At 41.4% G+C, this 26,288-nt stretch overlaps 1 protein-coding gene across 2 annotated transcripts in view; it reads right to left on the bottom strand.

The window, feature by feature from the left end:
- Positions 1-26,288, bottom strand: part of P3H2 (prolyl 3-hydroxylase 2) — a 217,419-nt gene that overhangs the window by 16,782 nt on the left and 174,349 nt on the right. For both annotated transcript variants that reach the window (XM_088444721.1, XM_088444720.1), the window contains 6 exons: positions 16,091-16,222; positions 11,985-12,127; positions 8,440-8,529; positions 5,438-5,478; positions 4,522-4,610; positions 3,302-3,429 (listed from right to left, as the gene is read on the bottom strand). In XM_088444721.1, coding sequence (XP_088300847.1) covers positions 3,302-3,429; positions 4,522-4,610; positions 5,438-5,478; positions 8,440-8,529; positions 11,985-12,127; positions 16,091-16,222 — 623 coding nt within the window. The remainder of the gene's footprint in view (positions 1-3,301; positions 3,430-4,521; positions 4,611-5,437; positions 5,479-8,439; positions 8,530-11,984; positions 12,128-16,090; positions 16,223-26,288) is intronic.

The raw sequence follows: 26,288 nt of genomic DNA on the forward strand, positions 1-26,288 counted from the left end.
GAGGAGCCGACGCCGGAGGACACTGAAGACAGAGACAGAGGAGCTGCCTGAGCCTGAGACTGTGAGTGTAGAACTCACTGCAGCTCCTGCCAAATGTATAACTCATGTCAGTGCCGTGGGGGAGGGAGGGAGATCTATTACTGTGTGTTTGTATGTGATGTATGTGTAGTAATGTGATGTACAGTATGTGTGGGTGTAGTAATGTGATGTGATGTACAGTATGTGTGGGTGTAGTAATGTGATGTATGTGTAGTAATGTGATGTATGTGTAGTAATGTGATGTGTGTGTAGTGATGTGATGTATGTGTGTAGTAATGTGATGTATGTGTGTGTAGTAATGTGATGTATGTGTGTGTACTAATGTGATGTATGTGTAGTAATGTGATGTGTGTGTGTGTGTAGTAATGTGATGTACAGTATGTGTGTGTGTAGTAATGTGATGTATGTGTGTGTACTAATGTGATGTATGTGTAGTAATGTGATGTACAGTATGTGTGGGTGTAGTAATGTGATGTATGTGTAGTAATGTGATGAATGTGTAGTAATGTGATGAATGTGTAGTAATGTGATGTGTGTGTACTAATGTGATGTATGTGTGTGTAGTAATGTGATGTATGTGTGTGTACTAATGTGATGTATGTGTAGTAATGTGATGTATGTGTGTGTAGTAATGTGATGTATGTGTGTGTAGTAATGTGATGTATGTGTAGTAATGTGATGAATGTGTAGTAATGTGATGTGTGTGTAGTGATGTGATGTGTGTGTAGTAATGTGATGTATGTGTAGTAATGTGATGTATGTGTGTGTAGTAATGTGATGTATGTGTGTGTAGTAATGTGATGTATGTGTGTGTAGTAATGTGATGTATGTGTGTGTAGTAATGTGATGTATGTGTGTGTAGTAATGTGATGTACAGTATGTGTGGGTGTAGTAATGTGATGTATGTGTACTAATGTGATGTATGTGTGTGTAGTAATGTGATGTATGTGTAGTAATGTGATGTGTGTGTGTGTGTGGGGAGGTGAAATCTTCATATGATGTGTGTGACTGACTGGGTGTCTGTGTGTGAGAGACTGTGTGTGTGTGAATCTATTCATGGGATGTGCTGAGACTGTCTGTGTGTGACTATGGGGCCCATTTATTAATGATCGCATTTTGCAATGCGATCAGGGCATGCAGTACCGCCCCTGATCGCATTGCAAAATGCGATCCTATCTGCCGGATGTATTATCCGGGACATGCAGGGAGACGGGCTCCGAAAAGAGCCCGTCCCTGCGATGTCTCCGGAGGGCAGTCGGGGCTTCTGCGCATGCGCAGTCCCGCGGACTGCACATGAGCGGCGCCGATTGCCGGCGGAGGGATCTGGCAGATCCCTCCGCCGGCTGATATGCGGTAAGTGCCCATAGGAAACAGCGGCTAACGCTATCTTTAGATAGCGTTAGCTGCTGGGGCCAATATCGGGAATGCTTCGCATTCCTGATATTGATACATTTGGCAGCATCGCATCCCCCATAGAAACCTATGGGGGAGGCGGCTGCCGGCGGCAATGGAGGGATCGCAGCAGGTATCTCCGATACCTGCTGCGGTCCCTCCTTCATACATTCGGGGGATACTAAGTATTTGAGGTAAACCCCCGAAAACAGGTGTTTTCGGGGAATTTACCTCAAATGCACTTTGATAAATGGGCCCCTGTGTATGAATCTATTCATAGGATGTGTGTGTGTGTGTGTGTGTGAATCTATTCATATAAATGAATGTGTGCGTCTGGGGGGGAATCTATTAATGTCAATATGGCAGGGTAGAGATGTATTAATGTCAGTGGGGGAGCTAGGGCGTCAGCTTATAGGAATATATACGCCCATAGGTGGAGTTAGACACGCCCTTTGGGTGGAGCAGACCACGCCCCCACAACGGCGCGTCGCATTCTGCAGCCATCTACAATCTCCCTCAAAGTCATTTTCAAAAGTAGGCAAGTATGGGGTAGCTAGGAGTCAAGTATAGAAGTGTTGAGAAAGTGACGCGCGCTCCCCTGTGACATCGATGCTGAGGGTGGAGCCACAGGAAAGCGTGTCAGGCGATTGCCATAGCCGCTACTGCAATCACCTGATGCTCTTCCCTGTGACTCCACCCACGGCGTCGACGCCACAGCAGAGCGGCACAATACATGATGGACACCGCAAGTGACTCCCTCCCAGGCCTTATTTCTCCAGTATAAGAACCTACAGTTACAAAGTGCGTTGCTAGACCACTTTAACGTGGGACACTGGATGCTTCAACTCTCTAATTATACATTATCTATTTTAATAAAAATCTGCATTGAGCCCTACAGTGTGAGCACAAACAGAACTTATGAGGCTTAATTCCTGCTGTAGAATATTTTACAGGGGTTTTTTTTGTCGTGTTTGAATGACAACAAAAAACCCCACAAAGAGCAAATATATAGGGAACATACATGGACGTAAGAGAGAAAATCGGAATTCATCAAGCTATCACCATAAAATTTTAGTAGCTCTTCAGGACGTTTCATTTTTCACAAGTAGCTCACATACCAATTAAGGTTGGCGACCACTGCAATAGAATATCTCCACTCATTCAATAGTTGGGTACACTCAAGGCTGTACGTAGGACCTTTGCTTTTATTTCCATGAACTGCTTCACTTGGAGAGCTAACAAAAAATGTTCTGGATATCCTTAAAACGTGTACTGTAATGGCGGAGTTCTGATGTAGCTAAAAGGTGTTGGACACTATCCAAGTGTATTTTTGTTATTTTACCGCAAACCCATCCTCGGCCTCAGGATATGTTATAAGTATCTGCACATACAATAGTTGAGTATATGGTATTGCCTACATATTGCACCAGAAAATAAGACACATCAAGATGTTCCATTATTTGTAACCAAGGAAAATAAAAATGGTCTAGGGCACATTAAAAAATCAAAGAAGCACCCAGCCTCATTTATGGATCGTAAAGCCTCCGGATAAATAAAAATCTAAACTGAAACAGACAGGGCACATGAACCCATAAAATTAAATTTTACTAGGCCTTCAGTAAACTTTGTTTTATTCAGACTTCCAAGAATTCTTGAAGTAAATATTTTTACCCTTCTCAATTCCGAGAATCATATCTTCCATGTAATACAGAGCCAAGATATATGAAAACTTTCATTAAGTATTCCTGTTTGCACTTTTTTCTTATAAGTTATGTTTGAATCAGTAGTTATGACGTTTTATATATTGATATGTAATTTATGTAACAGGAAAAAGCAAGCTTCTCAATGCATTCTCAATGTGTTAACTTACATTGGCAACTCCCTGGAGCTCTTGACATTCCTCTTCTGTTATAACGTTATCGAGCTGGACTCTCTGAGTGCCATTTAGATACTCTGAATTGTGCACAAGTTTCACATTATCATATAGCAAGGGGCCTCCTGAAATAAACATTATCCAATATAAATGTGAAATGCAGGGCTGCCAGTAACAGCAAGAGAGGAAGCTACATCCTAACAATTATTAGAACTATAGTCAGTACCTGTCTAATGCAGAAATAAATAAGAATCATATTAAATGAAATCAGGAATGTGGTACAATTACAAAACTAATTCTACTAGTGCCCTTTCAGTCATTCAAAACAGTAACCGACATAATTTCTGAGCATGACCACCAGAGGGCACCAAATAATTAAGAGCTCATTCATAAGCTCATCATGAGACTAAAACATAATTAACTGTATATTTAATTTTCAATAAAATGTATAATTGAACAAACAATAATTAAAAATTAAACTTTAGAGATAATACAAATTTGGTATTTGGTTCAATGAAGATACTAATGGTAGTGAATACTGCATATTAGTATATATACCATGCTTGCCAACTCTCCCTGATTGTCAAGGAGACTCCCTGAAATAGTAGCAAACTCCCTGTCTCCCTAAAGAGGCTAGCAATCTCCCTGATTGCACATTACCCCCATTATGATGTTATATATAAAGATAAACAGATATTTACATTCAAATGGGATCTTTAGTATCATTTCCCTACATTTGTTATAAGGCACAATGGGGCAGATGTATGAAGCTGTGGAAAGTGATAAAGTGTAGAGTGATAAATGACCAACCAATCCGCTTCCACCTCTCATTTTTCAAACACAGCCTGTAACATGACAGTTGTGAGCTGATTGGTTGGTCGTTTATCACTCTGCACTTTATCACTTTCCAGAGCTTCATACAACTGCCCCAATGATCCCTATGGCTACATTCATTTTCAGAAAAGTATCAGTTTGTTTTCATGAACAAATAGATCTTACTAACTGCTTTGGGGCTCATTTACGTTTGGACGTAAGTCAGTGTTATGACACGCCTCTCAGATGTAGCAGTACACGCCCACTTTACCGCCGCGCTCATAGGTGCTACTATCACAATCTGGTATGTACTGGTAATCCCAGAATTAATTATTCTACATTACTGTAACTCTGAAGACTTCACCTTGTCCCTAAAAAGAGGTAATTGAACAAGTAACACATACCCTCTCTTAGCTCTCGGTCAACTTTGATCACAGCCTTTTTTCCTGATAAGAGCCCAGTGACATCGGTCAGTTCAGACCCAGATGGAACCCTGTCCGAGAAAGAGAGAAAAAAAAACAGAAAGGAAATATCAGAGCTGTAACTAGCCTTTATGGTGCCCTGTGCCAGAAAGAGCATGGGCGCCCCCCCCCCAATTTTTTAAAAAGGGAGATAACACCTGAAAAAGGTCCACGGCCTCATGGGGAAGGGCCAGGGAAGAGATTGGGGAGGCCAGGAGATGCTGGGGATAAACTATGAGAAAGCTACAAATGAGAATGATAATAAAAAGGAAAATTGACAGGCCCAAACAGCGTCCCCTGCCCTGCGGTGCCCTGTGCCATGGCACTGGTCACACTATCCTAGTTACGGCCTGGGAAATATATTCAGCATACACGACACAGTATATTAGTACACAGCATACACATGACACACTATATTAGTAACACGGCAACTCACAACAGACAATAACAACTATATATACCAATGTGCTAAGCTTCAGGTAGGGCGCAGTTTATAAAAGTTCAAGGAGGTAAGGACCTAACAATACATTTATCTGGCGTAGAATAGTATTGCTTTGAAAGTAGGTGCATCTACTTCTGGGTGATCAGCAATGAAAGGAGAGGAAGAAAGCAGCAGTGCCAGTCACCCCCAGTTCTTCTTATGATGGATCTAGAGCAGCATGTATTCCTGCATTCTAGCTAAAACAAGCAGATATAAAAGGGCAAGAGGTAGCTAAAGAATGGAATAAATATCTTTTTTATATACAAAACATTTATTGTAGCACGGAACCTTTTCAAATGCAATATAGTTGCAACATAGGTCCTTTGCTCTAGGTAAGCCTATAATAAGGCAATGTGTCGCTTTTGCATGTACCCATACCTGTTTTCATCCTGCCGGTCCCCGCCAGTAACCCAAAAGTCCTGTAATAAAGTTAGCAGAATAAATGTTGATTTTTGTTTTTGTTTCTTAAAAAAAATTACATGTTCTCTCCAGATCTGGTTTTAAATATAAGATAAACTGCTGGCGCAGGCTGGGTAAGTAGTGTTCTGCGAGTGGGGTAACTGTGCCATGGCATTAAAAGCAGCATGTGCTTTTTGCTTTCATATTATATATATATTCTATTTCTATGCACTTTTGTAGATTCCTGTGAAGTTGTGCACAATAATTTACTGTGGCAGTATCACCAGAGGTGGCACTGGTGAGCAGCAGATTCTGTGTGGGGCAGGACAGATCCACCCACACAGAGTACAAAAGCATTGTGGGAAGATGTATAATGGCTGCCGTATAACCAGAGCCCAGGTGAGGCTGCTGGTGGACACAGCCAGACAGTCCAGGTGGGGCTGCAGTGTGAGTGAAGCAGACCAGGTGGTCAGGATCATACCTGCAAGGAGGCAGGCAGATCCCTATACCTCTGACACTGTCCTTGTGAGAGGTGGCAGCCAACAAGCTGAGAAAGCTATACCAGGCCAGGGGGCCAGTGTCCAGTCCTGCATGTGGCAGGAAGGACCACAAATCTCAGAGACTGTGAGAGACTTTCATGCAGGTTAGCTGCTTCTATAGAGAGGGTTTAAGAAGTGAGCTAGTGCCTAAGAAAGGGCTAGGTTGTTTATTATTTTCTATTTCTGTTTTCTGACGTCCATGCTGAAGTAAAAGCACCATTTTTCATTTGTTTCACTGGAATGCAATGTGTGGACTCTAACTCTGCATTGAATTACTGCACCACTAACGCCAATCTACCAGGCTAATAACCCCAAGTTGTCACATTACACTGTGGCATAATGTGCACACGCTTACGACATTGCACTTGGAAATATTGCTTCCTATAATTATGATAAATGGGAGATGCAGCTACTCTACATCTGTGATTCATGCTCCTGTATAGTCATTTCTCCCATTACAGCTTTGACTATGTTAGGTCATGGTCTTACACTGTCTAGCATCTCAGTTGCATATACGGTACTGCCTTCAATGCATTGTGTGAAATGAAATAAAAGAACATTAAAAATAATAATAATAATGAACCTATCAAAGCATGTGGCTTGTCAGAGCCAAGTAGTATCTCTGAAACAAGTAAAACATTTCTGCTACATAAATCTGCCCAGCATGTTAACTGATGCATCCCTTGGGGGATATTTATCATTGCTGAGGGACAGTGCATAAGACACAGTCAGAGCGAAGGACTTATAATCTCTGTGGTAACTGAACTACTCTTAGCAGACTATAGATTGGTAGATTAATTTACAGAACTATTGGCAGTTATGTCACAACAAGCATAACTCATAAGACTTGTCCTTTCAGCTAAGAGATGTACGATGGGCCTACTACTATCCTAGGCCTGGACAGTAACAGCAACCTCAATAACAGCTGCTATTAATACAATCAGCAGCACGTTTGCCCTGGCACAATGCTGCAGTACTAGAAGCTGTCTAATAATGTATATTGTATTATCACAATCACACATACTGTAGGTAGCAAACTGCAGACAACCTTCTAAGCGTTTGCCTGTAGAAACAATCTCTTAGCGTGTATACATCTCAGAAAGGACAGATCGCAGGTCAATAGGAACAATAACTATGAATTAGTATCTGTAAGTTGTGCATTAACGTCCAGCCTGCTCGGCTCATGGTGATGTCTGCTGAATGAGCTGTAGAAGGGCTGGTTTATTACAATAGGTTCTGCTCTTGTAAACTCTGTAAACTTGAACTATTGAGCTAAATCATGCATTGGTGGCGGAGGCCCCTTCCTTACCTACATTCTTTAAGGATGAAAGCATTTCTCAGCTCTTTATAAGAGTTTATTTTGTGGATGGATTTCAGTACTCATATGATTTGAACAATGTTGCTACCTAATGAGCCGTGATATATCTCACTCTGCATTGCAGTGGGGGAGGAAAGAATCAGAGCTTTGCTTCAGAGTCAGCTAAGAGCAAAGGGTATTCATTATCCAGCTAAACTTAAGCTATCATTCAAGCAATGAAGAATAATTTAACAGAGATAATGATATTTATATTTTAAAAAGCATACTCTTTACCAACTGACCTCACAGCTATTTTGAAGGTTGGAATCAATACTTATGAGCATGCAACCTATCAGGCTAATACAATTTTGTGTGGTGGTTGCAATGAGGTGCTCCAGAACAGTGCATTGCAGCCAGCCAGGTTGCAAGTTTAGCCCCACACTCCATAAAGGTGTGCAGGTAAATTTGTGACGATAAAGGTAACGTACAATGTGGATATGTATACACCCAGCACTGCCACACAATTGAATCAGCCGTCCCTATATATTAAATGGGAACTAAAGCATACTCCAGGATAGTCCTGGAGGGTGCGATCATGACTGAGATGTGGTGGGATGCAGTGCCGCAATTGTGCCCCTGCCCCCTGCTATTCAAAGTCATGATTGGTGGCGGAGGGATGGGGCCACGATGACGCAATTTAATGGAAATCGCATTATGAAACCCCCGAGCTACCCACTTCACTCGGGAGGTCGTGGCATGCGGGAGACTGCCCCACTCTCTCAGGAGTCCAGGAGAGACCCACAAAATGTGTTTATTTATTTATTTATAGGCAGCATTTTGTCCCTATATATAAGGTACCGTTACTCACAAAAAAGTACCTCTATTCAGCTAAAATGACAAGATGATACATTTCTAATAGCATCCACACTCTGGATAACTTTATAGATGCTTTTTTTTATTGTTTTCTGAAAAGTCTTCACTGATTTCTTCCTGTTACTGGAACTAGTTATACGAATTCAAAGCTAGACAAAAAAAAGGTGTCACTACTGCTTAACCCTGAGTACCACCACAAAACAACACTACTTACAGGTCACAACAAGAGTGTAAGTTCTTGCCATAGATAGTTCAGATCTAAATCCATTTACCGGCTCATTGTATGAAAATCCCAGTCCTTCAGCTGCAGTGTGGAGGAGTGCCGATTCCATCCTGTGACGTCTAACAAAATCTGCAGCTTCCTGGAAAAGCAACACACAAACTTTCATTACACAGCAATGGACAAAGTGATCTCTTTACTAAAGAGCAAACACATACCTCGATCTCTTCTATACAGTATGTATGGACACAATCGTGACTATCTTAATGTTGATATTTGCTTTCACAATTTTAATCACATGTATGAGGAAATGTAATTTTTGTATGTGTACAATGTGAATGGGGTTTTTAAAGATAGAACGAACTTATGTACAACTTTAACTGGCTTTGTGTGCTTCTGCTAGATCAGCTGTTTATCATGCAGGTGTCACGGCATAAATAAACTGATAAATTGCTCTAAATTATTATTCCTCATCACTCTGACATGCAGCGATAAGGTATATTTTTCAGAGGACCCACTACCACCAAGGATACATAGGGCCTGATTCAGAGCCACTCGTAGGCGGCAGCTCATTCGCTCCGAGCGATGTTTGGCCAACTGCGCATGCGTACGGATCGTTATACGCATGCGCAAACCAGTCAGTGCGGTCGAAATTCATGTGCTCACAAAATAGCGAATGCCTGCTAATTTGAGTGACAGAATGAGGCGTTTGTGGGTGGTAACAGGGGAAGGTGCTTGAAAACGGGGAGTGGAGATCCGAATGCAGGCCTGCTTAAAGGTCGAAACGGGCGTTTTATGGGTGTGCATAATTAAAACAGCAGCGTCATTAACCACGTTATTGGGTTATTTTATAGCCAGAACTGCTCGCAAAATTGTGGTAGCAAAAACCGACCACAAGAATAGCGAGCAGTTCATACCCTGTTCGATGTACTCGATTAATCCAATAAATAGCGGACATGACGTAGGATGCGAGCGGCCAGGGGGCGTAGTTTCCCAAAAAACGACCGCAAGTTTTGTTCGCTCATTGAGACCTAGAGGCGTGAACAGACCGCAAACAGCGAACGGTTCATTTGAATAACCACCCCTATTTTCAGGACGAGCGAGCACTAATTGCGTCCGGCTCTGAATGAGGGCCATAGATCCAAAAAGTCTACCCTGCTCCTGAATTAAATTTTCTCTTGCATGTTTAATCAAACTTAGTAATGGCTGAATGTACATCATTGCATGAAATTTAATAAATAAGTGCAATTCAATTAAAGCAAAGTGTGTCATTGTCAGAATAAGTACTATGGGACAGAAGTATGTACATCCGCATAAAAGGCCTGATAATTATAATTTCTCATTGTGGGTGGCATATTGATGCAATAAGAAATGATCAGGGCAATGTATCAAAAAAAGAACGCAGGGACACAATCTCCAAAAGGATCCCCTCCCTGCATAATATAAAATGTACAGTGATCATCAACTGCACATGTGCGGCCAATGGATCGTGTGAGAGCAAATGGCCATTATTGGAGAGGGATCTCATGGATTCCTCTTGGGAAAAAGCGAGATATTGTAGCCTACAGTCTTCAATGGCTAGCACCATAAAATGAGGTCATTAGCTATGGGAAGCCAAGCTGGCTTGATGAATTTGGTAATATTCCAGATATCTATATAGACTGCTATGGTGACTGACTGAAAACAGAAGAACTGCCGCTGATATTAGAAATATCCGCTGTGGTACATCACAGAGAATACTTACCATATGCGGAAATAAACTACAATTTTCTGAGGATCTTGCACAAAAATAGCTTTATAAATGGGCCCCTAAATGCAGGGCCATAGCTAGGGTAGTGCGGCCGGTGCCATCGCACAGGGCACCACAGGTCAGGGGGCGCTGTGTGGGCCTGTCAAATTTCTGTTTATTATCATTCTTGTTTGTAGCTTCCTCTTATTTCATCCCCCTTCCCCATGAACCCATGGCCCTTTTTTGGGTGCATTATATCCCTTTGAAAAATGAGGGGGGCGCCAATGCTCTTTCTGGGACAGGGCATCAAAAAGTCTAGCTACGGCTCTGCCTAAATGTTCCCCTTACATTAGTCCTATCTACTGATGAAGAGAGAACAGTGACAAAAAGACTCATGGAACACAAGGCCTGATTCAGAGTTGTATGATATTGCACAGCCGTAGGGAAGCAGCTGTGCAATACCGTACAACTAATGTGCTAATGCAGGGGTAGCCAACCTCGGTCATCGAGAGCTACTAACAGTTCACGTTTTCCAGACAACCTAGCTGGTGCACAGATGTATTCATTACTCACTGACACATTTGAAAAGATCCACAGGTGGAGCTAATTATTTCACTGGCGATTCTGTGAGGAGACATGGAAAACATGCACTGTTGGTAGCTCTCGAAGACCAGGGTTGGCTACCCCTGTGCTAATGCATCAAGAGGCATCTGGTGTAAATAGAAGCCTCCTGCCACATCACAGATCTGAGAGCTCAATCCTAAAATGCAGCATCGGATTTTCTGCGAGACAATCTGCATTCTGAGTAATCCTGAGGTTACTCTGGCTGATCTCCGCAGCTCCATAGACGCAGACCCTGACCTAGGCACTCCTAGCAAACGGGTCAACACCCCCCATTTTATGGAATGGACACTAGCTACGCCCACTCCTTGTCCCAGCCTGTCAATCAGGCTTATGCTTGTGGGAATTGCAAGCGATCTTGCAGCGGGAGAGCTGCTCATGTGCAGGTCTCACAATCATTGCTGTACGCAAACCATCGGTGCTGCATTTTACAGTGTTTCTTATTTGACCCTATATACAGCGTTAGTTTTTTATTGTGCATTTGGCAGGAATTCAGGTTGTCTCACTCATGGGACCTATGCAGACACTTGATGTATAATGCCTACTTTATTACACTACAATGTATTGTTTGTTTGTTCTTAATCTCTCTACTGTATTTGAAACAAATAATGCAATTTGTTTTAAGTGATACCAGGGTCGTTATATAATGAGCTTAGATATAGATTTAAAAAAAAAAATCAGTGTAATACCAATTATGAAGGAATTTATTTTTACTGTTGTTTTACAGATATTATCAGTCAGTCTTTATATGGATCAATTTCTATTAATAACTATTTTTTTTGTTTCTTTGTTTTCCGCTAGCAGTGGATGGGGTTGTAAGATTTTCTTTTATTTACATTATTTTTAATAATGATGTATCTAGTATATGATGGAGGGGAGATAAACATTTCCTTTTTTGTGTGGATCCATCAATTATTAATTTCAGCAATTCATTAAGAATATGGATCCTTTAGCAAATTACTTGCATGGACATAAACTTCCAAAAGTTGATATATATATATAAATGCGCTATTAAGAAAACTGTGCAATAAAAAATTATTGTAGTCGTAAAAGAAAATGTGCCCAAAGCTGCATAGCATATGCAAATATAATCCGAAGAATATGAAATTAGCATACCAGAGGCGGCTCACAGCCCTCTATGGCACAGAATCCCTCTTCATATCGCTCCGTGGCACAGTGGAAAACAAGCCATTGGCATTTATGAAGGTGGAAGCAAAACACATTTAACCATTGATGCGCCCACTCACCTTTCTAGGTTTGATGTCGGCTAGATCCAGATAGTCAGTTATAAGGCTTTCATAAAAGCTGACGTTCTCAGACACATCTGTATCCTCAGGGTGGAACAGCAGGTATGACTTGGCACATTCCAGCGCTTTCACGTGATTCCCAACTGAATGGAAACACAACAGTATTCAATATTTATTTGTGCAATAGCCCAATTGCTTACAGCACACATACTGCCATGAACTGAACTGTGCCCCACAACAATCTATAGAATTCTGTGTTGATGTGTACAAATAAAAAAAAGACTTTATGTTACAGCTTAAGAACTATTTCCATTATCATCATCAACTTTTAAATATAAGGTTTATACAAGCATCATGACTTTATATTAATACGTAATTACAGCGTTCAATTACTTAATTAAGAAGAGAAGACAATGAGAAGGCCTTGTTTGCATGGGTTTACAATCTAAAGATACAATATACAAGAGCAAATTCAATTAGTTATGGATACTTTTACTTAGAATGCTAAACTAAGAGAGAAAATGGAAGGGAAAGAAATCGGGGGGGGGGGGGGGGGGGTAGGGGGGAATGGGGGAAAAAGATTGAAATGGCCCCTATGTAACAGTTATCTCAGAATAGGCTAGTATTTGCCATGATCCAGGGGTCCCAAACCAAATAAAATCTGTTTACTTTAGTATAAAACTACGTTCATGTATAAGACAGGCTTTTATAGCACCAGCATATTCCTTTTGTGCTTTACAAATGTGAACTAGACAGTAATAGTACAGTAATAAAACAAGACTGGGTATTAACAGGCGAATAGGTAAAAGGGTCCTGCTTGCAAGCCTGCAATCTATAGGGAAATAAACATTGATACACAAGGATAGATGCTACCTATTGCATATCAATTCAGTTTGCAGAGGTTACTGGTGGGCTGTATGATCCAGTCACACAGCAATGTTTGCCTGGGGTCAGTGGGATGTGTGAGTATAGAAAGAAAACATAGAAGACATATGTAAATTTACTGTATAGCTTATGGATGTTACGTGGGTGGTACTGGTACTTGATAAGCTTGCTGGAAGAGATGAATTTTCAGGGAATGCTTGAAGGTTTGGAGACTAGAAGAAAGTCTTCATATGCGAAGGAGGGCATTCCACAGAGTGGGTGCAGCAGAAAAAGTGCTGTAACCATGGAAGGGAGCAGGTAATGACTGTGGATGAGAAACACAGATCTTGTGCAGAGCAGAGGGGTCGTGCTGAGAGACATTTTGAGATAAGCAAAGTGATGTAGGATGGTGTAGTTTGTATACCATAGTAACATCTGACAAAAAGGTCTAAAAACACTGAAGCAGCAAACTTGTGAAAACCAATACTTGTGTCATTCTCAAAACTTTTGGCCGTGGCTCTAGTATTCAAAATAGATTGGGGTGAGAGACTTTTTTGGTTAAGACCAGTAAGAAGACTACTGCAATAATCTATACGCATAGGCAAACGCAGAGAGGTTTTCGGTTGCCTAGAATCTCCCTCCCCAGCCCACGCCATGACCTCAATAAAAATACCGGTAGTAATATAATAGAATTTTACTGATGCTGCATGTTCTTCTCAGTATCACAAATGAAATAATTAGCATCACCTGTGGATCTTTTAACATGTGTCACCAACTAAGAGATCTGGAAAACATGCACTGTTAGGGGTATACTGCTATAGGTCATCTATAGCAGGCCTGGCCAACCTGTGGCTCTCCAGCTGTTGTGAAACTACAAGTCCCAGCATGCCTTGCCAGAGTTTTAGCATTCTCTAATACTCAAAACTGTGGCAAGGCATGCTGGGACTTGTAGTTTCACAACAGCTGGAGAGCCACAGGTTGGTCAGGCCTGATCTATAGGGTCAATTATTTATACTGTCAAATAATACACTATCCTGTGCATAAGGAGAGCAATATGTACATATATGTCTAGGGCATTGCTAGGTTCTGCTGCTGCAACAAAGCTCTGGAATGGTGCGCACATTTGAGATAAAAACATTCAGCTCAGGTAGGATGGCCCTTCTGCTGCATCTATTAGCTTACTGTGATCACTGATCCTGTAAATGTTGGAAATATGATATACACTACACTTCATATGACGCATATTAAAGCTGCATAAGTGGTAATTATGCTCTCTTTATGGACAGGCCGCACTCACTCTAAAATCAAGTATTTGGAAACCTCCCTCTACAGAGGAGTAGCGTGGAGCCATGGCGCCCAGAGAAAGTGCATGTCATACCGCCCCCCTCCCTGTACTGAACTGTGCGTATGGCCAGCCTGCGGGGGGAATACTGAAGTGAAGAGAAAAACAGCAAACAGTGGCAGTATTATGCTGTGCATGGAGGTTCCATTGGGGGAATAGAATGCTTAGTGATACACTATCTGACATTATGGGGTAGCTGCTTTGGCACTGCTTTATTTATGTATAGCACCTAGGATCTGACTTTTATCTCCTTTGAATAATTGTTATTAGTCAATAGAGGAGATTCCACAGAGTACTAGAGTGAGATTCCACGGGGTGCACAGCTTATTACTACAATTACTGCCCCAAGCAACTGTCACTGGAGTGGGGGCACCTATGGGAAGCTCCATTCTCAGCTATGCTCCTACTTAGCAAATATTCATTGCACTTATATTAATGTGAGTACTACTAATCATGTTCTGTCTACCACCATTATTATTATATCAGGTCTCCTAATATTGTTTAAAAGACCTTCAAATAACAATTTGTGGTTATGCCTGGGAACACATTCATTACTTTATATAGCAAAGCAATGACTTTTATTAATCTAATACCTTATAATTGAAGTTTAGGACTTTACCTCAAATGTTTCACTTTTCAGTCCATTGAAGCACAATGAATGAGGAGAGAAGGAGGGAGGGGATCAAAGAGGGCAGGGGAGGGGAAAATACCGATCAGAGATGGGAGGTGACAGAAGCCAATAAGAAAAGGAGAGGGGTGGTGACAGAAGCCAATAAGAAAGGAGTGGACAGGGGCAAAGAGCCAAACAGGGTAGAGAGGGGAGGGAATAAAAGAGATGAGAAGTGAATGTAATCAATCTGACAGGGAAGGATAGGTGACAGAAGATGATCACAGAGGAGGGTGGGCCGGAGGGGAGGCAATCTGGGCAGCTTGAGGGAGCATGAAATGCAGAAACGGATCTCAGATCCGTAACTTATTTAGGATACAGAGCAAACAAACTGATATAAAACTAACAGGTGGCCATCATACTGAGTAGCACCCATGAATTACGGAACCCTGGATGGCGTCCTCTGTCCATTTTGGCGCCCGTAGATCATGCTCCACCGGAGCCACCCTCGCTACTCCCCTGTCCCTCTACAAATTCTGCGTTTGCCACTGATGCGGGAGATAATGTGTGCACAAATTATCATTTTTGCAGTGTCTTGTGCAGGCCCATAGAGAGCCTGCCCGGGTCCCGGTACTTTTGAGGGTCATGGCGTAAGGAAAAAAATATTTGCAGCAATGCAAAATGGCTCTCCGCGCTGAGGATAGGGGCGCTTTGAGCTCCTCAGCCAGGGGCAAATGTATGGGGGTGCGGACCTGGGCCCCTTCATTATACCTGGGTAATTAGTACCCGTCCCTCCTCTCGGCATCCCTGGTCTTGTGTGAGATATGGATGTATTCCAGATATGGTTTTTAGATGTATGTGACAGGAGTTGGAAACTGAATGTGAGGAACAAAGGATAGTTCAGAGTCAAGGATGACCCCTAGGCAGTGAGGGGTAAGGTTGATTTTTGTTTTGTCAACAGTGATAGAGATATCAGGTAGATGACTACTATCTGAGGCAAGTGAGTAGCCAAAGGCCACTGCCTGCTAGTGGAAGGAGTATGTTCCCCAATACCAGTAACAGAGGTTCCTGTCTGATGCTAGAACACAGTGGTGTGAAATGCACCTCTATATAAACAAAACTTAACAATTCAACACTTTTTCATAGAGAACATTGGAGAATAATTGCACTAAATAGGTGCACAGTATAATACTGTAAAGAGCACATTAATCAGAGTCAGAATACAGTAATTTAGTATTTACAGCATAGTTACACACGGTCAGACAATTTAGAATAGGGTTAGTAGTTTATTACCTCTGTAGTAGCTGAACTGCAGGAAGTCATAGTGCAAGGGAAGGAAGTTCTCAATTGGTGACAAACGTCCAGGACGTGTGGAAAGGTCTCTAACACACTCGTGCTCACAAGCCAAAATCTGGATATAGTGATCTGTAATTTCCAAGAAAAATAAGTAAGAGAGAAAAAATAGGAGGTGGAAGAGAAATTGTGAAAAAGAGAAGGAGACACACAAAGATGTATGTAGAGTTAGAGAAAATAAATCACGAGAGAGAGAGAGAGAGAGAGAGAGAGAGACATTTTCAATATTACTAAGCATTTATGACCCAACACACAACATATTACGGTAGTGGTGCCTACACACTAGACGATGAGATATCGTGAGCAATTTCCCTTGAACTTTCCCCAGCAGGTTCCAGGCTCTCCAGGACACGATATGGTGCTAAAAAGTGTCCAATCTGACAAAATCTATCTATTGCACCAAACCATGTATGAGATTGGCAAATCTTACCTGCAGCAGGCAAGATCTGAAGATGTGATGTACGACCAGCAGGTACGCGCATCGGCATCGTGATCATGAGTGGACACTCACGATTTGGACATATTTTACACGACTTGTTGTTCCGATGCATTGAAATTGGGCGAATCGTGTAAAATATCACCTAGTGTGTAGGCACCTTATGCTTGTTCTTCAGCCAGCACACTGTGGTCTATGGACTATTTGTAAACAAAGCACTTGTAACCTTTCACTGGATAATGGTGTAGGTGAATCAATTGTTGGTTTATATGATGCCCCAGATTTCCGAAACACTGTAATTGCAGCGAAATTTCATGTCCAAATTTGTGAATTGCTGCAATATTATATCTTTTTTGTTTCCTTGCAAATTATGTTTTGCTTCACTTCACCAGATCCCAACTCGGAGTTATGCTGCCTACTTCCTATCCGCCATATACAATATCGGGAACAGCAGAACACAGCTAGTTCCTAGCACCGTCCCGGTGCTTGTAAGTTAATATTCGGTTTTGTTCATTATTTTTTTAATGTACAGTCTAATTTTGTTTGCATTTTAAAAGGTTTTTTTAGTAAGTATGTCATTCTTTATCTGAAAGTTTCCTTTTGTAAATTTTTTGCTAAAAAATTGTTAAAAGTGAATTTAATATTTTGATGATTTTCTTTTAAGTGTATTTTTTTTTCTTCACTAAGAATTAACAAGAGACTGATTAAGAGCTGCTTGGCCTTTGCCCATATGTTCCCCCAACCCATTCCAAGACCACCTAGTTACAGCAATCTGCAAGCACTCTCACTAGTTGTCATTTGCAGTGGACAATCCAGCTGTTCCTTCAGAGATTGTAACATAGTCTGAGATGAGGGAAGGAGGATCCCAAACAAAAACAGAAAATATTTTCAAAGTGTATCTTTACCTTCAGTGACTATGACCCCAGTGTAAATGAATACACATTCATAAAAAACACTAGAACTAATTCTGGGAGAAGTTGAGGGGGATCACAATCAAGATTTTATTTACTATGGTGTTAGTAGATTTTCTCTCTCTGCAGTAGACAGTTTGGTAATAGTTTGCAGAATTTACGTTTATCACCTTGAAGCATTAGGCTGCCTGTTACCCCAATCCCCTTACCTCCTAAGTTCTATGTAGTGCCGCACGCACCAGTGGAAGCTACCTATCAACTTTCAGAACGATGGGACAGAACCTTTACATCAAGACTGTTAGGAGGTATGGAAATAATGGATTTTGGATTTATCGCAGTATTAAATGAAAGAGTAAGGTGGGAAGACAAATGTATTGGTCTACGATGGACCATTAAACACTACAGAGCAAAATAATAATTGCAAAATAAGTATAGTGTAAAATATAAAATAAAAAAAGCAAAGACAAAGCTGCTATGAACTAAACATGAAAACAAACTAATTACCCATGCCCAGGCTTTTTGGAGGGGCTCGGCGCAGCACCCTCCCCCCCTCCTACAACACAGCAGCTGTGTGCTGGGCTGCACTGGGAGACTGCTCCTATGCCTATGGGATAGGCATAGGAGCCTATCCCATAGGCTGATCGTGCCCCCCACTGGCTATGCACCGGGCTGAGGGGCTTACAGTGTCCCCCTCCCCAGCGCATACCGCCGGTTTGCGGTGCTGCAAAGCTATATTTTTTTAATTCCCCCCCCTAAGGGGGCGTGACCACTCCTCCCATGGTTAGGTCACGCCCCCTTCACCCGGGTCCGACGGTCGGCGCGCCTGCTCTCCAGTACTGTTCAGGGACACTCCTGAATTTGGGGAATCTCCAGTACTCCTGGAACATTTTGATGTTTGACATTATACTGTACATTTAAAAAAAAATAAACTGTAATAACAATAAATTTATAGAATTCAATAAACCGCCAACGTATTTCAACCAATGCTTAATTACATGGAACTGCAATTAGGAGAGTCTTTACAACAGTTATTTCCACATGTGGATTGCTATACATGTCACAGTTATAATTTGCTTTTCCAAAATATTCCAGGACAGATGGCAGAGAGCCATATTCTGCATATAATAAATCCCATATCTAACGACGGCTTCACAGTAATGTTGCATTGTTCAGTGATCTATCATATGTAACACTTGTATACATATTACAGTCATGTATTCCAGAATTTTAATTTATTACGCAGTTGCCATTAAAACACAAGACATGGAATCCGACACTTGCGATTTCAATGATGGTTTAAAGGGCTATAAAATATTTATGCATGCAGCATGAAAAGGAGACTTGCAAGGGCCATGTAAAGTTTAGAGTCAAGAAAGTTGCTTTCTAGTCCGAGAATGAGCAGGCTCGGAGTAAAGAGAAAGGAAATTAATATTTGTCATCTTCATTGTGAAAAATTAGAATGTCTTAAAATAAAATAAAGTAATACGGGTAGATAATGCAGGGCAGAAAATAGAAAGTCTTATCAACAAATATTTCATACATTTTAAGATGGTAAAAGAAGATACAGTATTGTAATTAGAGGTGAGCGGTTTGGTTTTGGCTCAGATCTTCCCGCCAAGTTCGAATTTCAGAATAATAGCAAGCAAACCACCTACGCTGACTACTAGAATTACAAAAATGAATTACTAAATCTAGTTACAATATGTAGATACAATATAAACATCTACTTAGCAGTTACTGTATAACACATCTAGGGCCTGATTCAGACCCACTCGCGAGCGGCTGTCCGCTCGCAAGTGGGTCGATGTTATGGACTGAGCATGCGCACGACGGAGGGAGCACCGTCGTGCGCATGCGCCAGACGCGACGAGCGAAGGAAAGTCCTTCGCTCGTTGTGTCCGATCAAAGGGGGCGTGCTGTCAATGTTGATTGACAGCACGCCCCCTTTGGTGGGCGTGCCGGGGGCGTGCCTCCCTGACGGGGGCGTTCCCACGGGAACGCCTCCCGTCAGAAGCCGGCCCACTGACATCACTAGTGATGTCAGTGGGAGTGATTTTGGCTCTGATAGAGCCAAAATCACTCCGGAGCTTGCGGTTGAAAACCTCAACCGCAGGCTCCGTCTCGCAATTTCGATGGTCGCGATGGTCTCGACCATCGCGGCCATCACAATGCACGCTCGTATAGCCTGTGGGTGGTGACCCACAGCTATACGAGCGTCCAGGAGGACGCTCCATGAAAATGGAGCCCGGCCCTCATTCAGAGCGTGCGCTCTGCTCAGAGCGTACGGCTCTGAATGAGGGCCCTAGTTTGGATGGCTAGTGTACAATCCAGTCCCCTCAATCCATTTCTAGTGTTTTATGTACATTGTAGACCAGCGTCAGACATGGGCTTTAATTGGCCCCGACATTTCCTTTGCGTGTGTCCGCAAAGGAGCCATGGTCATGTCTCATGATCATGTCGCGAGTTACAGAGGTGTGGCCCAGTGGCATGACACAGTCTAAGCATGCTGGCTGGGCAGAGAGCAAGTGACTGAGCTGCACAACCTGGCCTTCTCACGGCCAGACCAGCCCATCTCGCCATCAGCCCTTCTTTCATGATGTTTACACAGACTGAGTAATTGTTAGTCATTGCATATGCGCAAAAAATGCACTGCGCACGTGCAGCAATTGATTGCGATTACGCTCACACAGAGGATTCACTCACAAACTAAGTGACAGGAAGTCAGCGTTTGGAGGGAGGTAGCGGGGGGGTGGCTAGGCAAACAGGCGCGTTGGGACTGTCTACGCGTGCATAAATTAACCTTTGCGATCACCTTCGCAGCATGAGAGCTCACGGCGTGTCAGGAAAGCCGCAGCGTTTGAGACAGGTTATTCAGAAGCGGCTTGGCTACCTGATCTGCATCAACGTTCCCGAACTTCTCACTGTTACACATCGTCGGACAGATATGAGAAGGCAGCAGTGGGCAACCCTATGCTTGGGGAAGATTTGGAGACATTAGCATAATTTCGCTATTACAATCCGTGAGAGATAGCAGCTACAATGGCATTTGCATGCGGATCTGAATCAGGTCCAGTGTGTAATATAGAACTCCTCATTACTGATGGCTAGTAAAAAGTATATTCCCTTTTTGGTGGCTAGTATAAAAAGTAACTGCCAACCCAGACTAGCTGAATGCAGGTACTCTAACAAGCTAACAAGCTGCACTATCACTGGGTGACTGGCAGCCAAAGTTCATTCCAGGATGAGTAACCATGTGGTCACCGATATGAGCAAAGATGCTTCTTTTACTCTTTCTGTATTTCAGGTAATAACATTACACATCTGCTATTGTCACTGAACTAGGATGGTTTAGGGAAATCAGGGACATCTGCTCCCTAATATACACTCTGGTGTTCTTCATTATAAGGACATAGTAAATAAGCTTTGCTCTCTCCAAATAGCCTGTTATATTTCATAATTACTGTATTAGGTAACACATGATAATATATAAGATCTTGGAAGACTCCTCTGCACCATTTCTCCTCTGCAAATGAAAAACAGAAGGTTGCTTATGATCAATGCACCAGGCCTAAGATACAGATGTGTCCTCATACACTATTGCTGCAGTCACACCAAACAGCCCTTGCTGGTGCACCAGGTCCCGTGTGCCATGGCTTGTGCAGTTTTTCTTTTCCCCTAAGGTATAGGGACAAAACATTGTTAAGATATCCATCATATGTCTAAACCTGATCATAAATAAATGCAGGAATCCACATAGAGAGCTGCCATTTGAGAAAAAAAAGAGCACAAATTAGTGTTAAGGGGGAAAAGAGGAGAATATTCATGTGCAGGCCAGCTCTTTTATTCCTGGGTTGGTTTAATTTACCTTAAGAACATTAATGCTTCCCCAAAACACATCTTTACAGGAATTAGAACAGGATGTATCATCAGGCTTGCCTACCCTCCGGGTGTTACCCACCTTCGGGTGCTGCTCCCAGCCCCACGGAAAGGCAGGAAAGCCTCCTGGCAGCCAGCTAACCTCCCGACTCCCCCCCAGAATAAACTAAAAACCCCCGCAGCGGGGGACCTGTGTCGCGATTCGCGCTGAATCACGTCATCGTGGGCCCGCCCCCTGCTTCACAATACCCAAAATAACGGCATTGTGAAGAGGGGGCGGGGCCACGATGATGCAATCACACGGCCCGCCCCCAGTTCCGCCCCCAAATGTTTAACGTCATGGCCGGGCACGCCCCCCGCTGCCGGAAGGAGGGAACTGATTGTCGTCAAGTATGTGTATCAAGCATCGCATATTGTATGCGATACATCCCGCCACTTTTCCATGCATAGCTGTGTTTACTAATGCCATATACATGTACTATTGTGATTATAAAAGAGCTGTCCTTTGTATTGTGAGTACTTTCGGGTTCATGACCAGGGACTCCTACTGTGCATACGTGGCCATCGGCCTGCGCATGTCCAAGCCGCAGGGTGTGGGGAGTGGGGCAGAGATAGACCCTTCAGATCCCTCACAGGGGAAATCTGTGTATAAAGCCCATAGAGTTCTATAGGCAATGCAATCTATAAACGGCCCTGGCTATGGGGTACAAGCTCCAGAAAGTTTTGCTTTTCGGAGCTTGATACATATGAAAAATGTGGCAAACCTAAGAAAATTGCAGTTTTGTGAGTTTAGACTGCATGTTACCCTTAGTACATCCCGCCCTTAATGAGGTAATGGAATTGAAAGCACTTCCTACAGTAATATATATTTCATTCTTAAGAAAACATGTACTGATGACAAAGCAGGTATGACATGGGAGAGTGCTTACATATGTACTGCTGTTGGTGGCAAGATGTCTCAGGGGCCTATTCTATTGGCCCTTGATAATTAACATTCTGATTAGCCAGAAAGCTGATCCAAAGAATCCTTTGAAAGTTTGATTGCCAAGCCCTGGCAATAGGACCCGGACAAGGGCAGAGGGACCTGAAAGGATCCCTCTTTGCAACCCGGGTGCAGGAACAAACGCTATCTGAAGATGGCGAATTATTCTGCAGTCAAGCTCCGAAAATAATATATTTTCTGAGCTTCGTGAATTTGGCCCCCATACTTGTGAATGGGAACAGATCGGGGCTGGAAGGTAAGCAGGAGATAGAGTATCAGTGATATCTCCTACATCATCTTTATAATAAATAGCCCCAATACTTAATTTATACAAAAGCAGGGGAAAATTAACATTTTCACCTACTTTTGTATAAATTAAGTGATGATGAATAGACCAATAAGGGAGAATTTCTAAAAAGATCACGTTTCAATGAAACGTTATAGTTATGTTGGTAAAAGACCAAACGTAGTTATTAAGAGTTAAAGAAAAAATTCAATGTAAAGAAGAGTTTATGAAGTGCTTATTTATGAAGAGTTTATTTCTTTGCCAGAAATAAGGCTTTCCAGTTTGGGTTTGCCTCTTAAATTATTGCCGCTTTAAATCTACAGTCTTAAATAGCCAAGATTGCGCTGGTTCATGGAAAGTGCATCTAAGTACACCCATGGACTAATTTAGAATTACATGTGACAATGACTTTCATATACAGTACACTGTCACATAAATCTCTACAGCAGTCAAACACATCTCTGTGATGTACTGTATTTGAATGGAGTCTCCACTCCCTTACTGTACTGAACATAACATATGAATGATCTTGATCCCATCCTTACAAGCACAATCGGATGCAAATATAAGATAAGCTCAGCAGGAAATAGTGGTGTAAATTGTGCACATCCACTGAGTGACAAGCTGCATTTTAAGTGGGGCAAATAGAGCTTCAATTCAACTCCAAATCAAGCCCAGGTAGATGCATTTCTTCTGTGCTGTACTCTCAATGTGATATGGGTTCCAGTGGTCATTTCTAGTGATGACATGTGAAAGAGGCATACTGTACAATGGGACAGAGGTGAAAGATGGGAACAAGAAAGGAGACAAAGGGTGATAAGGGAGATTTATTGGTGGAGACAGTATATATTAGATATGGAAGGAAAAACCAGGATTAGATTAGGCTTCAACGATGCTGATTTTGAAATGAAATGCTGGGGATCAGGTTTGGTTAGAGGCTTGATTCAAAGAACAAAAAAGGAAAGATGAGTTGTCCTGGTGCACTCTAGGAAATAATTCACCACAATAATGATATGGTAATTCTAGATTGTTCTATATAGTTAAAATTTAACCTTTAATGATAATATTCTAAAAAAGCAATTAAATTAATTGATTGGCGAAATATTAAAATAAAGATTAGAAGGTGAAAAAAGCATAGAAAAGTGGAATTAAAACATGATTAAATAAATTGCTATAACCAAGTGCGCGTGTGTACGTTACAACAATAGGGATTTTATCTGAGTATTGCTGATATAAATATCAGGCAGCAATAAGCCCCAACAATAAACAGGATTATATAGAATATAGATCCCTATGTTCTAATTGAATACATGCCATTTCTAACATGATATATGATTGATTTGTGTGAACTAGCTTGATCTGTGCTAAGTAACATACCAGCATTTCAGACAGATACAGACGCTGGAGCTTTAACACTGTGTCTTTCTATAGTAAGCACTCTAATAGCTGATTCCATTGAATCAATATCACTCTCATTTAGGCATCCAATATTGAGGAATATACTACACCAAGGGTAACTAGTTTGTTTTGAGTTGCTGCCTATTAGATTACATTGACATCAAACTATGCAATAACTCAGATATCTACCCTACCCTATACCAATGTATGGTATCAAATAGAGTTTAGGCTTTTTCTTCCCTTTTTTCATGTTGAAAATACATATGACCAATAACAGGTATTGACAAGAGAATGTACACACACACACTTGGTTATAGCAATTTAATCATGTTTTAATTTCACTTTTCTATACTTTTTTCACCTTCTAATATCTTTATTTTAATATTTCGCCAATCAATTAATTTCAATGTTTTTTTTAGAATATTATCATTAAAGGTTACATTTTAACTATACAGAACAATCTACAATTACCATATCATTATTGTGGTGAATTATTTCCTAGAGTGCACCAGTACAACTCATCTTTCCTTTTTTGTTCTTTGAATCAGTTTATGAGTTTGGTTGCACCACATCCCTAATATATATACAGATAATAGATATATATTGAACAATTTGAGAAATACATGCTCATTAATAATAGGGATTGGGACTATATCACCCATTCTGTGCAGATCTTTCATTTTTTGAAGTTGGTTAGAGGCTTCTTTGCTTGCAATGATGATAAAAGCTTATTTACAAGATTTCTTTTCTCAGCTGAGCTAGACAGCTGGGAGGTATGGATTTCTGCAGATTACACCATATCAGACCTTCTTGTTGATTCATCAATTATTAGCAACTAATGAATGTTAACCATGTTAAGTAAATGACTATAGCCATGTATTGTGCTGATCAGAACAAACTAATTCATTGCACACAAGGTAAAATTCCATTACACAAGTACATTCTGTTCTAGCAGTATAGACTGTACAATAATCTCTAGGAAGTTTTTCAAGAACTGCATGTTGGCAACTCAAAATGTATCTGTGATTGTCTTGGGAGAATGCTCAAATTATAGCAGCTTTATTAATGTTTGTATGCTCGCAGAATACCAAGTAAGGAGTCTGATTCCCTCAATGAGTAGAAATAATTGGTCTTCATTTAACTGAATTTTTGAGTATTTGAATCTTATTCCACTGCCAAAAATAAAATAAAACAAAACGGTTTAATGCAGAGAAGCATCCTAAATATCCCAGAATGTATACATCCTACGATAATGCATGGACCAAGTCTCTTGGCCTGGGAGCCAAACAGCTCTTTTCAGGCAGCTGGCCTATGGCAGCTGCATTTTTATGCTTCTGTCATTTAACAAGATTTATCTTATGGGAATAAAGGTTTTAATAAGTAGTGTGTGGGCTCAGGCCCAAATCTAATGCTCCAGTGACAGGGAATACACATAGCATAAGCTGTGCAGGCAAATAAATTAGTATCGGTTCCTATTTATGTAATAATATAATTTTCATCTCTGAGTATTTTAATGGATTGACGTTATTGCTCCCTCCGGATTCTTTATTAAGATCAAAGAGTGATATCATTGCCTTACCGAGAAATAAGTTATCCAAACAAAGAGACCATAACAAGGGAAATACTATATTTGGCTTCCCATCCACAGAAGGATCGTGTTAGTACTCTGTTACTATAGCATTGTCTTTACACAATCCCAAACATCTCTTTTTTTGGATGGAGGGTTTATGGTAAGTAAGTAACTGTAACATTTGGCAGTATTTTGAGCTGATGATGTCATCTATTGGAAATTCTTACTTGCAGTAGGAATCTCCCTGCTTATAGGTAGATTTATGGCTTCCACATTGGTTAATTCATGCTTAGCGGTTTATGCCATCATAGAAACACTTTGGCTGGCAGGAACCTATTGCTGCTCCAGAAATGTAAATATATGCCCACAACTTCCCCATGTCCACTGTGACATTTATGGGGTCTCCTGAGCAGGTTTACAATATATGGCTATGCACTAAAATTAAGGGATACAGATGGATAGATAGATAGATAGATAGATAGATAGATAGATAGATAGATAGATAGATAGATAGAGCGACAGAGCAATAGAGCAAAAGATAGAGAGACAGACAGACAGATATAGATAGATAGAAAGATAGATAAATAGATCGATCGATCGATAGATAGATAGTTATGACAAAGATAGACAGATAGATAGATAATCCGTACAAGGTGCCTCTATTATAAGCAGTGGATAG

Source organism: Taudactylus pleione, unplaced genomic scaffold (genome assembly GCF_031769625.1).
Source record: "Taudactylus pleione unplaced genomic scaffold, aTauple2 ptg000372l, whole genome shotgun sequence".
Lineage (NCBI taxonomy): Eukaryota > Metazoa > Chordata > Amphibia > Anura > Myobatrachidae > Taudactylus > Taudactylus pleione.